The sequence below is a fragment of the Bombus fervidus genome, chromosome 7 (genome assembly GCF_041682495.2).
Source record: "Bombus fervidus isolate BK054 chromosome 7, iyBomFerv1, whole genome shotgun sequence".
In the NCBI taxonomy this organism is placed as follows: Eukaryota; Metazoa; Arthropoda; class Insecta; order Hymenoptera; family Apidae; genus Bombus; species Bombus fervidus.
In genome coordinates this window covers 4,670,653-4,686,254 of record NC_091523.1, presented here as the reverse complement: position 1 = coordinate 4,686,254, position 15,602 = coordinate 4,670,653, and the positions used below count along the sequence as shown (strand labels likewise).

Below are 15,602 nucleotides of genomic sequence, written 5' to 3'. Positions count from 1 at the left end.
ACGATGTCAAAAGATACAAAAATACAATGGTCGGTCTTACCTTATCAAAATAAAATACATCTTTAAGTATTATAGTACTATAATACTGTAAAATTCAAATACTTGCTGTGAAATGCTATCAAATACCAGAAACAGGAATAGTAAAGATCTGATCGAAACGAAATATGGAGTTTCCACCAGGAAGAAGAGACACGGTGTCAACGTCGAATCGAATTTCGCGCACACGTCTCTTTCGTGATTTTTACAAATTTCTCGTCGCGGTAGGCGGCAGCACGTTCTGTAGGCAAGTTTCATGCAATGCGTTTCGAGTTTCAACCGATCTCCACACTTTTTTCGAGCACGCGAACGTTCGCGGTTTCCTCGTGTTACTGCAACCTGCCGCATGCTAACGGACTGCCGCGCCGGTATCTTTCGGTTGCATAAGTACAGGATCGATACATCTTTAGCTGTTGCCAATAAACTCCTTTGAGCTGCTTCAAATTTCGAAATTCTTTCTTTTGGATCAAACGATGGTTTGAATACTTAGAGAATGAGATGAATATAAGCATTTAATTGACGCAGCGCTTAAACATTTTCCGTAGGTGACGAAATCCTAAGTTTAAATGGAAAGGTGCTGCGTGGCTACACACATCAAGAAGTTATCGAATTGTTCAAAGCAGTAAGAGAAGGTCCAGTTGAATTGGAAATCACAAGGAGACACAGGTATTTATAAAACTCTTATCCATATTTTTAGATTTAAAAGCTAAGTGTGTGTAAAATGAATGAATCTATAGAGAACATAACTGTTTGCAGGTATCCAAAAAGTACGCAAAAATCCGCGCCGTGCTGAGAAGGAAGCAACGTGGACGAAGCTGCCCACAGGAAGTGCTCTTTCGGTTTAACTCTAAGAGATCTAGTGTTCGCTGCATACGAAGTTTTAGGATTCTAGTCTATCAGAACGAATCTTTGATCTTTGATGTTTGTTTCAATTAATTTATTTACTGCGATGCTGCAGTTGCGTAGGAATTAAGTCTATTATCAAATTATTATTATTATTAGTTATTATTGACCATTATTATATATTATTTTTATTCTTATGTTATTATTATTATGACTGTAAGATTTTATAGAGATACGTTACAGCAGCGTGAATTCATTGTATACGATTTCTGACATTATTATTATTATTATTATTACTATTATTATTATTATTATCATTATTATTATCATTATTGTTGTTATTATTATTATTATTATTATTATTATTAGGATTATTAGGATTATAGAGGACAATAAAGGGGCTGTAATTTAAAGGTGCTTAAGGATCTGTTATGCGTAACAATGATGTGCAACGATCAACGAAACAACTTTTGAACAGTTATTAAATAATAATTTTATTTTCAAGGAACTTTACAAATTTACAATATGTACAGGTTCCCAATTCATTTTTACAGAGGTCACAAAGTATTTTCTTCGTTTTTACAATCTTCTTGTACAGCTTCTTTTCACGTGTCGACGAGCAAAAGATCTGCGCACGACTTAGCCTTCGTTGTCCTGAAAGATAATGTCGTAAATTATTTAAGATACCATTCTTAATCTCAAACTGTAATATATTTTATACAATTAAGGAATTAGTATATATCGTGCTGGTTACGTAAGAATTTAGGTTCGGTTATTGATGCTAAATAATCACTAAGATCGCTGTATAGCGAAAATATTCACATTCCTACAATGTTTATGGAGAAAATGTACATAAATTTAAGGAAGAGAAAATTATAAATATTTTGGAAATACAGGAGGCAAAATAATATGAAAGGGCTGTGCTTCCCAAGTATAATTTAGGCACTATGTATTTCTTTTTTGCACTCTTTAGTTGTAATTCCAAATTTTACGCACATGCTGCTAAAAGATTTCAATTTCATTTTTGTAGATCCATTCTTACGAATGAAATATATTGAGGAAAAATGTGACTCATTCCCTTTTTACATAATCAGCATGACTGTACTAAAGTTAAAATTTTATAACAGTCTTATGTTAACTTGATGAATTTCTTTCCTATACGATCAGCTAACGTTAATACTAGAGGACACTGATAAAAATCGTAGAAAGCTGTGCCTAAGAGTACAGTACTGCCATACTTACTGTAGTTCTTTATTTTTAACGCGTCTACAAAGATGCAAGGCAATCGGTCCAGTTTTGATGTTACGGAATAGTTGAACGGCTTTTTTATGGGTCAAGTCATGGCAAACGTGGCCATTCACTGCCAAGATCTCGTCACCCGCACGCAAACGGCCATCTTCCGCGGCTTGCCCTCCTGGCAATACCGATTTTATAAAGATACCTGTAATAAATATATACGATAATTATTACGAATTATGCGAAGAAAAATTAAGCAGCGATCGATATGACAAATAGATTTGCAAAGGAAATTTCTATTACTATAACTTCGAATTATTTATTCGCAGACAATAGATAGCTTATGAACGAACATGGACGATTTGATAAAACTCGATAATGTTAATAAGTAAGATTTATAAACAAATTCAAACAACGTAATAACATTTTATAATCCGTAGAGAACATCTAGACAAGTAATCTAGAACACGAAAATTAATATTTCGCTTATGTATCATTATAAGGACTTAAACTTGCTAAAAATTACAAATACAACGTCATCGGAAAGATTTGATCTGGTTTAATTTAGTCTTCGTGCACTTTTCCTTTTTATGATAATTTTCGACGTCTCATCCTTTCTCACTACATAAATCCTATTAAGTAAAATTAAATATTTCTTCCGTCAAAGATTTTGAAAGATCATGTATTTTACAAGAGCAATCAATTTTCACATGTTCATCCATCTATATTTTCCAAAAAAAAAAAAAAAAAAAAAGAAAAAAGAGATTTTAGAGGTTTGTCTTTTATGGTCAACCGTATGCAAAACTGAAGCGATCAATTTCTTAATTCTTATTCTTATTGCAGAGATGTATTACAGAACATCTCCCCTTGCCCTTCTAGCCGATAAACACTCGATACAATAGTTCTTTGACTCGAACTAGCCCGAGACGTTTCTCAACGATGTTCTTTTCATCGTTCAAGAAGCGAACTGCATTGCATCCATGTACGCGGCTGATCTTACACGAATGTAAAACAACTGGAAGGCCGGTATTCTCGATGCGTACGAAACGCGGATTGAAACGCATTCGCCTTGTAATGTAACGAGCGCGTAAAATTCGAGACTGCTTGTATACACGCGGAGGTAGTTTATCGACAAGCAGCGCCATACGGCGGTCGAGCGAGTGCGTAAACGTTATGGAAGAAAACCGCCTGTGTTTCTAGTTCTTAAGCAAAAGTCTTGATCCATCGCTATTTCTGCTTGTTTGCGAATCGACCCTCCCCAAATACGCGGCCCTGAGTACAAGCAACGCTTCGCGATAAAACCCGAAGCAGCCTTCTACAAACTTTGATAAGAAGCAATCTTCGTCGGAATATCCTTATTACAAGGTTTGAAAATGTTTTCTCGAGCATTGAGTTCTTTCCGTATCGAGATTAGATCACGGCGAAGTGTTGATGGATCATAAGTGTGGAGATTTTAGCTCTCTCAATTCGAAATGTTATGTATGGTAGAAATCATGTTGCACTATTTAATTTTTTATTTCTAATGCATGTCGCAAGTAAAATGTTATCTCAGCGTTGTATGACAAAATTAAAATTTTTATAATTTTTTAAATAAAATTTGACGTAATTAATTTCTTGAATAATAATTAAAAAAATATTTAATATATGGTTTTTTCATTTAAAACCTATACAGAATTAATTTGTACTAGTGAAAAAGTAAAGACGAACGGATTTTGTTGAATGTTTTAAGTACTATTTTAATGTTGAAAAGATTTCGATATTGAAAATTATTAAGATGTTTTATCGTGTTAAAAGTTCGAAGTACATTGTAAAGATTTTAAGGAGTCGTGTTAAACGATATGATAACGTTAATATTGAAAGATTTTGTTTCTGAATATTAAAGTTGTTAAAGAACGTAGAGAATGTTGAATTTTAAAAATATTTAAAATTTCTAATCGCTAAGTTTGAAATCTTTCTGCTTATCTTTAGATTGATTAAATTGATATTAATTATTCTGATTAACGATTAAAAGTTTTTCTTTAAATACAAATAATTTTAAGAAATGATGAAAACGTTGATGTTCAGAAATTTCTGTTACATATAATCGCATTTAAAGTTTTGAGACGCGTTTTCAATTCTAAATATAAATATATTTATAAAGACATTGTATAGGATTTTAACATGGGGTTAGTCTTGTTAAAAGTTTAAAGCGTTTTTGTTAAGTAAAACATCGAGATTTTTTCAATTAAATCGTACTAACTTAAAGCAGATCTTATATCGTTTTGTAATTGGATGCCGTTTGTAGTGTTAATATTTAAGAATATTTTAATGAGACAATTGTAAAACGAATTATTTATCTTTCCTTAATGTAGTGATCGCAAATTGTGCTAAAATATTAGAATAGATAATGTTCCATATACTATCTTCAAACCAATTAAATATTAATTAATCTACTGGTGATATGATATGTTATGATATATAAGTACTCCACAACGAATAGTAACGATGTTACCTTATATATTAGATAATAATTGTTAACCTATTTTTACTGCATCTGAATGCTAAAGTACGTTAATTATAATAGCTTTAAAGTTAATGTTATAGCAGTCTTTAACAAGCATACTTCTACACTAATACCTAATTGCTATATATTAGTTTATTAGTATATCAAAATACAAGTATTAATAATTTATCTCCAGGCAAACTCTGTTACTGTCAATTTTATAATAAAAATTACCATAGATTACAGATTAATCTATTTAAACTAGAAAATAATGTAAATGCATTTTATAGATGACACACGGATCTGTGAAACGTACAAATGGAGACATTACAAAAGATACAATTATAATTATGGATATCGTTTAACTAGTAGAAATCTGAACACACATTTTCATCTCATATATACCCCCTCCCCCCACCTTTTGTTAGATAAACCTTGTATCACTGACACGTTGCAAGAAATTGCAAAGGATTGATAAGAGTCAATAGTATCGACAGTGGTATAAATTACAAGTAAATCACTCACCGATGCTTCCTTTAGGACTGTCGCTTCCACCCACGATAGTAAATCCCAGCGATTTCTTTCCAGGACCTTTCTGAAACACGACTGTCAGGAACGTCGAAACAGTGTTCCTAGGTCTCCTCGGCAGTGTACAAAAATTTGAAACGCTCTGCGATCCGCCATTGTCCACACTCACGATGGTCTTATCTGAAGAAGTGGATCTGTTGCATTCATTCTTCCTATCCCGATGATACTTCGTTTGATGCTTTCTAAAGTGCGTACTAGGTGAATTCTCGACTATAACTCCGTGACCATTTTCCATGTGAACGTTCTCGTAATCCACGCTGCTCTCTGTCAGTTTTTTCGGGGATTGGTCTACGGCGGAATACCTTGAGACGACGATGTCCACGTCGCCAGGACCATTCCCGCTTCCAAGAATCTTTCTAGCCTCGACCATACTTAATCCTCGCAGTCTTTTTCCATTAACTATCAAGATTTCGTCGCCTATCCTCAAAGTACCCTCTTTATCAGCCAGACCATTGGGTACTACGTGTGCCACCAAGTAACCTGGACTGGACTCCGCCGTCTTCGCGATGAAGATACCCAAACATTGGTCGGAACTTTCCCTAGGGAGCTTCACGACGATGTTTTCAGTAGTGTAAGGTCTGTTTCTGATAACTGAAAGTCTGCCAGTCTGATAGTTCTCCGATCCTAACGAAACTTTACCGTCGAGCCTCTCGATGACATCTTTTTCCTCAGGCGACTTAGAACCATCACGACCCTGTCGATCTATCAGTTCGTTGTTCGCAGCTTGACAAATCTGCCCGGGAGAGTTCTCTAGAGTATTCATTTCGCACGCATTCCTCCCGCAACGCCTGCCCTCATTTCTGCTACAGTAGATATCCAAAGTGGAAAACAGCCTCGAAGTTCTCTCTACATCTACGATAGAGGAAGAAGGTTTTCTCGGTGGTAGCTGAGGCGGAGAATTTAGGGACGAATCATTGAGAGCAGTTAACAAGCCGGAAGCGCTGCTGCTGCACCTGTCATCGAGCAAAGAGCTGGTAGCAGAGTCGTTATCCAGAATCCCAGAATCGTTATCATCCTGATCTTGTTCTTCGTAAAGTGGATTCGTTCTGAGTTCCTCGAGGCCTGGCAGAGTACCGTACGAGAAGCTTCTCAGTCTTCGTCTTTCTTTGTCTTTACCTTCCTTCTTATAGATCTTCGCTATTATCTTACTAGTGGAACTTTTTAGGTACCTGTCCTGCATTGCTCGAAATTTAGCGGCTAAACAGCTCGATGGTGTTATGCTATCGAATTGAGAACCATCTTTGAAAGATGGGTCTTCTAGACGGCTGGTAGAACCTTCCAAAACATGATCCATCGATCGTTTAGGTGTCTGATGATCCTGAAAGAACTCTTTGCTCTTCCGCCATTTGCGATTCTGTTGGGCAGCGCTTTCCTGATTGACATCCTTAGGTAAGTTTCCTACCTTTTGGCCAGCAGACTGTCGAAAACCTACGAAAGAGAAGCGTTCTTCTTGCTGCTTTCGATAAGGCAATCTGGTTTGTGATTTCGAACGTCTTTTCCTCTTCGTCTGAGTCTTCTCTTCTTCGATAATTTCTTTCAAATCACACTCGCAGACAGATCTACGAAATTCGTTTCTAGTTAGGCCACGTTGGTCCAATTCGCACATAGAACGAAGCTGCGACTTCTCCGGATCTTCGGCTTCTTCCTGGTCTTCGTCATCGGAATCTCGATCCTTGAAGAAGCTTAGTCTGGCGTTCTTTACACGATCCAAAAGAGGATTCCGTTTCTCGCAAACTCTCCGCCTCTCCTGCTGAATCCTTTTCTTATTCTTCTTGGTGGGACTCCGCTCGGTGGTCACTTTCGATGTTTGCACGTTGTAGCAATTTCGTTCCGATTCCGAGCTCGACGATTTTCGGCGAACCCATCGCACCGGAGACAAATCTACGAAGGGACGATGAAAATTATTCAATTAAATAAAAATGATTAAAATCGAATATTGGAAACTCTTCATTTCAGAAGCTTTCTCGGGTGAAGTTATTTAGAATTCTTCATATTCATAACGTTCATGAAACGTTTATCAGTACTATTTGCACCTCGATGTAATTATCAAGCTGACTTTGCTTTAAAAGTTCTGATCTTAAGATTTTGAACGACAAATGTACAAGATGTGTAGAATATCTATAATTGTTGTACTTGTTTATTAATCAAACTGATAAACTATCATGACACATTTATTTATTTATCATACACATTAACAATAAAAGTCCATGAAAGTATTGAATTACAAGTTTTTATCAGAAAACAAGGCAAATTACTTTGAAGAATCACAGCACAACTAAAACTCAACATTGAATTAATGCAAAATTATTCTCTACAAATGCTAATTTATTTCGTTACAAAAATGATCTTTTTTTAAAAAGCTCACAACGTAATTGTTCAAAATGTAAAACTATATTTGACACTGTCAAGAATTACAATTAACTGTTGTCATCAACGATAAAATCACTCTCAGTCACGTTCAATGAATCACTTCAGAAACAATCAACGTCGAAACAAACAGCTTCAAAATTCATTTTGGAAAATTTAAAATCTGTTTAACAAATTACACGACAATGCGAATTACATTTTAAAAACTGCTGCATGTCTACAATCCTCTTCGAATGGTCCGCGTATAACAGTCTGTCGCACCAAACGTTAGTCATCCTTTTAAAGAAACGATAGATCTTTACTCAACGAGCATAAAACGCATGCGACGCGTTACAACTTGAAACTTCGTTTAACAGCGACAGTCGCGACGAAAATGATGCTTCTGCGAAGCATGACGTTATATGAGTTTGAACGCAGGCCTAAGACGGCGTCGTGCAGGATGTGTGGAAGGCAGGACATCCCGTATGAGCAATTCACGTGAGTACTCCGCTCGAGTGATAGAAATAAAAATAGTCGCACGAACCGAGGAAACTAGCCAGTTGAAGAAGTAACGGATGAGGGATCGGAAGTATGTAATGAATTTTGCATCAATGAATCAATAAAATATTTTCATAAATTAAATGTCTTGAAAATGGCGTTTTTTGGTTGCTATTGATACCGTTAAATACTTTGTACATATAAGCGATAAATTAATTCCTTTCTCTTTACAATCTCTATGGGAATTGAATAATAACCTCTTCAAACATAAAATACTTGAAACAGAATTTTTAGTAGTATGTTTTAGTATGTATCGATATTTCTTTTTACAGTAGTATTTCGTCGACGAATATCGTAAAATTATGAATTGATATATTTTGTAACGATATAAAAGTACGAATCCAAAATATGTTACGAAGAACTTTGACTGCGAAGATTAATATTACACGTAACGAATATAAAGGGAACAATTTCGGGATATAAATTAAATTACATAAATGCTTGAAGCGGTAAATTTTCCCGTTGGGATGAAATGCTGGAGTAGGTTTAGCGAATTGCAGGAAGTATGCTTCACTCGATATCTAGTATACTTCTCGAGTATCGATGATAATGATAGAGAGCGAAGTTAAGAGTTGCACGGTAAATAGACCTTTCAGTTGTTCGATGGGATTGAAGAAAGCGTTTCACAACAAAAGAAAGAAAGGATCAATTTTGTGGCAAATATAATACGACGAACTACTAGAAAAGAAAACAAATGCGATTTCACTCGATGCAAGCGGCAACTCGATTAACACGAAACTATTAAAAGCTTACTTCCTGTCGTGCAAAATTGAAATTCTGAGTACTGATATGTACAAATTATATAATTGTTTGTAATGTGATAACCTGTATTTCAGGAAACAGTATAAATTACACAGGATAAACTACAAAACATTATTGACAGATACTTGATTTAGATAGTATTACTATTAGATAGTAGTACTCGATCTTTCTTTTCCCGTAAAAAGACATTAGTATCTATAAGAAACTATATTAAGGTAACGTAGTAAATGATGCTGCAATTCTTTAGACTATGTACTCTTATGACGTAACGTTCGTAACGCGTGACTCGACGCCACAAAATTTTTCCAGCATTTTCTCAACGGTGATTTAAATAATTTGCAGTTTCCCTGCAAACAACACACAATTACGAAATCTTTAACCACCAGTCGTTTTTGCCACGAAGAAACCCGTTAACGTCTACGTAACACCGCAGAGTTGATGTCGGCCAGTAATGCCACGAGGTTTTTGTCTAGTATGCGAGCTGACTTCGCAAAATGCAGCCGTTTCCTTTCTTATAATCGACGAGAGAATGTTGTTAGTCTTTAGAAAGTGTTGTGGCACCAACTAACGCGAACCAAGCATTCTGGTTACAAAAATTAACGAGACTGTCGCAAAAATAGTAATAAGTTGATCGTACATTATCGTCAAAAACCACAATGATATTAACACAGTTGTTCATAGAAGCGCGCTAACTAACACTGTGGTTTTTCGGTAAAGGTGTGCGTTCGTCGGCTCCGCAAATATACATATGTAAATTAACAACCTCATCGCTTTTACACAAAGAAACGCGCCTACTAATCCCATCATTATCTTGTTTTATCGTCACGATTAATTGCATTAATTTGCCAACGACGTAAGGTTTCTCTAACCTTGTAGATAAGTCTGTTAAGTATGGGATTCTTCAAATAATCGTAATCTAATGTTGTCCAAAAAATTCCAGAAGGTGACTATCGCAATATATATATCTTAATATCTTATATATATACAATAAAGTTACTTAAGCAATTAAAGTCATTCAGGACTCAAAACAGTTGCAGAAGCGACTGTTCTTCTATTTCATGCAGACTGAATAAAGAAAACCTTATCTGCCATGTTGACACGTTACAAATTTTCTATCATTAAAAGTACCGTACTGAATAATTTCAAAACCCTTCGAGCGACAAATAACTTCAAGCCGACATCCAGAAGAAATACAATATAACAGTCACAATTGCAATTTGTAACTTCTATGCAATGAATATTATCATAAAGTGTCGGATTATTAAACTTATTAACGCATTTTCCAGCGCATGCAATGTGCGTTGCTGAGTTCATCGTGGCGAACGAGGTAAATCTCTCCTTTTTCGTAACCGAATACAGACTAGGTTCATAAAACGAGACTCTCACATAGGCAACGAGGCTATGCAAAGTTTCCTTGCTTTCGAAAGCGACTTTGATGACGCGACATACGAAACATCATCGACAGAGAAATTTCTGCATTTCAAACGGAATCGTCATAAAACACACTTGTTACTATACCAACAAAATGTCATTCCTTATTATCGCACGAATTAACGTTCATAGAAAAATACGTGAAACAATGAGACTTTTTTACGTGTTATTACACGAGTGTCCGTGTGTCGCAACTTTGAGTAGTAATAACTATTCCTGAAATGAAATCCTAATGGTATGGACTCAATTTGCGTGCAATTTCCCAATGATCTTAGCTAATAACGCGGCATTAGAGTGAACAATCGTAGGCAATATCGACAGGCGACTTAAGTTCAAATTCCAAATGAGCAATTTCGATGCGTAATAAACCAAGCTGTTGGGACAAAATCGCATATGTCAAGAGACATACTTGATATATTAGTATGCAGTATACGAATATAATTAAAGGTAAATCATGCGAATGTAACTGGAATTTATATTGTTCTATATATTTTAATTACTATTTTAATAATTTATTAATTGGCAATTTATATATTTAAATATCTACATTGAAGTGTTTTATTCGAAAAACACATGGTATATGTAGGTAAGTATTGATTGAAAGTTACGTTTGATTTCGAGACGCGATCAGTCGCTAATTAACATCAGAATATGATTGTAACTCGCATTATGAAAATTCACGACACATGTTGTTCTTAGCAATGTGGTAATTGTATCGATGGTTCTCACGATTCTTACCTCTGTACTGAGACGTGGCATGAAAGTGGTAAGATGCTCCGTCAAGGTCTTCATCAGCTTGAAGAGGACTTAAGCTTAAAAGTCTTGGCGCCTCGGCGTGGCCACGAAACCAACGCATTTCTGAAATAAGAAATTATAATTGAAACACGAGTTTTAATTTCGACTCCTGTTGAAATTTCATGTAAGGTACAATTATCGTTTCGAGGTGTGCAGAACTGATGGCACTATTGTATAAAATTGCAGAAACAGTTCAAATAAGAACAAATAATAGTAACGCTCGCGCTATAACAGAAAATCCTGAAAAAATTCCTAATTTCTCTGTTACAAAATTCGATTTACTCGACACACATATTTTTTTTCTTGCAATCTCACGCAAATTCTAGCGAAAGATTAAAAATCAGATCGGGGTAAAAAAAATGCGGAGCAACGTCAGGTTTCGGTTGATCGCAATAGTGATAATTTATAAAAGTGAAACGGTTACACTTGCGGTGAATGGATCTCGCGTGAACGAACGGCGACAGTTTCCGCTGTGATCGCTGAACCGAGGCCCTTCTTTCCACCTCGCGGGTGCACTTGTTACCGATACCGAATACATATGGCGTAAAAAGACTTAATGGACAGACAACCTTGGAAAAGTATGAAGGATGTTATAAATTATAAACTTTCTGTTTAAAACACAGTTCGCTGATTCGAAGGACGATCGAATGGTCGATTTTGATACGCATATACGACGGTTTATGAATTTCAGAGAACTGTAAAGTGCTTTTTATTCACCAATGTGAATATGAATACAAAACAAGTGTCCCTAAATATTGTATTAATACACAATGAAAGTATTACGTGTAGTTTTAAATACCAATACCATTAATTGTTATATGTTGTAGTTCGATATATTGCTTAGATACTTAATAGTATCTATATAATTATCATTGATCCTGAGCATAAAATATTACTTTCCACCTTACGGAATTACCAACTTTATTTTCAAAAGCGATAAAGCCGGTTAAATCAGACCTAGAGATTCCTAAACGAATCGAAGCCATTATGCTAACGGACCTGGTACAAATTAATTAGCGAATGGTAGTAATTCTGATCCGTTCGACCGGAATTTATGTTTGCTCATCAAGAGACCTTGACTCTCGTCAAAACCGTTCACGCTGCGACAATTACACGTGGCAGCGCAAGGATTACGTAAAATTTCACAGCATCGTTGTATCATAAATTCAAGTTAATATCGATTTTCTTTAAAACTTGCACAAACACTTCGTTAAATTATTCGTGACTTATCAATCATACGTTGATGAGTATCGTATTAATAATCCTAATTCTTCTCGTTCTTGATGCAATTTTCAAATTCCAATTAATCCTCATCTGTAGTTTGTACAAGCTAACAAACATTATCTAATTAACCGCATGATCCAAAAATCATACCTGCGAGTTAGTATACCATGTATATACATATTGCAGACGTTGAATTCTGCACTTCCAGTATCGTAGCATCAGCGATGTTAATACAGAGATCGCTCAAAAGACGGAAAAAATGGTTGGGTCATCTCGAAGAAATTTTCCGTTGCCTGTGTAGCAGGTACCGTTGCGAGCAACTGTCGACGATAATGCTGTCCTGTTTCCGCCAGAAGAAGCACCGCTTGATCTTTCCTGATTCTCTGTCAGACGGAATCCTCACGGAGGCGTTACCGTTCATCTGCTTCTCGTAGAAACCGTAATTTAGCCACCTCATACTCGCCGAAACGAAGCCGCGAACTTAACAACTTCTGCTTTAACGGTCCGCATAGTCTCTCATGACAAATCATGCCTTTTCCGTGTGATAGCCTGCGCTCAACGGACCGACGGATTTTGAGGACGATTATCTTGTCACGGAAAAAGCGGTTATTGGAAGTGTCATTATTTATTACTCATTGAATCGTACATATCGTTTGTGCTTGGAAATATAAATAACGTGTTTCTTACGTCCTGTTCTTATCTTTCTTCTAATGCAATTTTCATCTATAAAACGCTGACGAGGGTATATACATAATTGGTTTCGTTAATTGGACCTACATAGACGCGTTACATAAGCGCTTGTCGCTTAGAGATGCAAAATCTATTCTATAAAGATTCGATTGATTTGAAAGTTTACGGTGAAATAATTTTATTCCGTTATGAGAATCGCATACCATTATTCGTATTACAAAGGAGTCAAAAGAAAATGTAAAAGCGTGCGGAATCGTGAATAAAGTGAAACGATTCGTTGCTCGTATGGAATTTGGAAAAATACGCAGCTAGCTAATCCTATCGCTTAATCTATACTGCTATGAATAATAAAACAGGTTTATTGGGTCAATCAGAACCATTTCGTTTTAATAACGAAGTATGTAAGCATCAGAGAGCCACGATGCGATGTTAAAATTTTTACATCCGAAATATTTCATTACGACTCCTATTCTCACATTCCACCGACAGTATCGATTTTCATCGCATGATTTTCCGCGAATACGGAGTTGGCGTTACACGCTGAGCGTGAAAAGCGTCGGCTGCGACGCAACGTACAGAACTCCGTTTCTACGAGACGGTCGCATAATGGAATGATTAATACTGCGAGCCTGAGTTATGCAAGGTGTTAATGCATCGATATTATGTAGATGCAACTACGAGAAAACCATGAGAAAAAGAGAGGGAGAGAGAGCGGCGACTTTCTCCGATACAAATATGTATGCCAACGGTACCTTTCCGCTGCTCCCACGACGTCCGCTTTTCACTTTTCATTCAGACGACCGGCGACCATAAAAGATGAATCGGGGACCACGATCAAGGATGCCCGTCGTCAGGAGGAAGTTCATGGCCGTAAACTCGCGGCCCTAGAATACGCGGCCCGTGACAGTCGATTGATCGCAACTACCACCTCCGTAGAAAATTACACCGCGTTTTTAGCGAGCTGGATGCTCAGGCGAAGAATTTTTTCGAAAATTATATGGAACACGAACCAAGTTCACGCTCCAATTCGCGGAGATTTCGATTGTTATTCCGGTGAAACTTAAGTGGGTATGTTTTGTATCTGGTTAAGGAATCACGGTATATCTCTTTCTTTTAATGGTTATTATCGATAGTCGAGCGTAGTCATGGGTGGGTGATCATAGGTGGGAAAGATTGGAAAGTCGCAGGTTCTTGAAAATTCTTTTAACGATTATTCTTTGGAAAGCTCTGTTACATTTCCTAGACTTGTGCACAAAGTGATTTATAACTGGACACTTATTTTTATTTCTTATCAGTTAGTTGAATCTTCGACCTCTAATCTTACAAACGAATAAATATCTAAATGAATCACGTGCACTTATGTACGAGTGTCCTTCGCTGAATTTCATGTCGTGCTCGAGTCGTTATTGCTTTGAAGAATCTGGAAGCTAAACGTCCAGTTATCCATGCACAGATTTATCGTTCCTCCTTCGTGGCTGCTAATTCGTTCCACCCTCCGGTACTCAGTGTTAAAGTCTCTTCGATGTTCTCGATTGTAAATCTTCGTTGCACCCGTCGTAGCCGTTATCTTGAATCGATAATACCAGCATCACTTAGTTGCAGACTTCGCGATATGTTCCCGACCGTGATTAAATGCGGCCAAATGATCATTAGACAATTAATTACGACCTTCGTTTCACAGAGACTAATTTTGTACAATTTTTGTGGATACGAGACATAAGACGGGAATGATTCTTCAGATTGAAAGCATACAAGGACAACCGGTGAAGTACTCTTATTATTTTATTTAATAAAGTATCTTAATCGTTTTATTTAATCTTTTCCTAAATTTATAGGAGTTTGAAAGTTTTAGTTTCAGAGATATGTAAGCGGTATCAGTAAGTAAGTTTAATTCAAGTGACAGTTTTTAATTTTAAGAAATAGTAGTAAGATTATGCAAGTGAAAATTCTCCGCAATCTTCAAAATGTCAGACCGCATCTAAATATTACGAGTGCGTCATAGTTACCTCAGAGATAAACATTTAATACAACACGTTCATAAAGTGAAACACTCGTTGTAACAGCGTTTTATGAAATTCTCACTTTCAACATCACAATAAGAAGCATGGCAGTCTCTAGCAGAGCGCTAATAGCTACTAGCTATAATAAAGAATGAAATAATAGAAGGAATTGTTTAGAAAATATGATACACAGTTTGAAAAAGTGATTATATGATGATTTAAACGAATAACATATTTATTAGATTATATAAGAATACCGTATATTATCGTATTCCTAAATTTTTTAAATGCAAGAACGCAAATAAATAAATCGTGAAATCGATTTTACGGCAGTTAACTTTAACTTAGAATGTACTCGCAATCGGAGTGGAGTATATGCATAGCGAACACTTGAATCCATTAAGCCATTAAGTAATTTACTCATCGCGCTTTCACTGATCTCCCAGTCAATTAAGTGAAACGCAATGACGTGATAAGGTTGAACGGAAACCAAGATAAAGTATGATTACGCAAAAAATGGAATCACTTTCTCAGAAGCAGAGAAACTCAATGTTCCCAGACACATCAAACTGTCCACACAAACAAACACAATCACATTTCTTGCTGTTCTT

General features: G+C 36.1%; 2 protein-coding genes across 8 annotated transcripts in view; one reads left to right on the top strand and one right to left on the bottom strand.

The window, feature by feature from the left end:
* The window catches only part of LOC139988964 (uncharacterized), a 78,837-nt gene extending 76,169 nt beyond the window's left edge, over positions 1 to 2,668 (top strand). For all 3 annotated transcript variants that reach the window (XM_072006788.1, XM_072006786.1, XM_072006787.1), the window contains 2 exons: positions 582 to 702; positions 793 to 2,668. In XM_072006788.1, the coding sequence (XP_071862889.1) occupies positions 582 to 702; positions 793 to 829 (158 nt within the window). In that variant the 3' untranslated portion in view covers positions 830 to 2,668. The remainder of the gene's footprint in view (positions 1 to 581; positions 703 to 792) is intronic.
* The window catches only part of LOC139988965 (uncharacterized), a 41,094-nt gene continuing 26,839 nt past the window's right edge, over positions 1,348 to 15,602 (bottom strand). For 4 of the 5 annotated variants that reach the window (XM_072006791.1, XM_072006789.1, XM_072006790.1 and 1 more), the window contains 4 exons: positions 11,021 to 11,140; positions 5,123 to 7,066; positions 2,122 to 2,320; positions 1,348 to 1,533 (listed from right to left, as the gene is read on the bottom strand). In XM_072006791.1, coding sequence (XP_071862892.1) covers positions 1,485 to 1,533; positions 2,122 to 2,320; positions 5,123 to 7,066; positions 11,021 to 11,138 — 2,310 coding nt within the window. In that variant the 5' untranslated portion in view covers positions 11,139 to 11,140 and the 3' untranslated portion in view covers positions 1,348 to 1,484. Of the gene's footprint in view, positions 1,534 to 2,121; positions 2,321 to 5,122; positions 7,067 to 7,748; positions 7,897 to 11,020; positions 11,141 to 15,602 lie in introns of those variants that run through there. The other variant, XM_072006793.1, reaches the window with a different exon arrangement.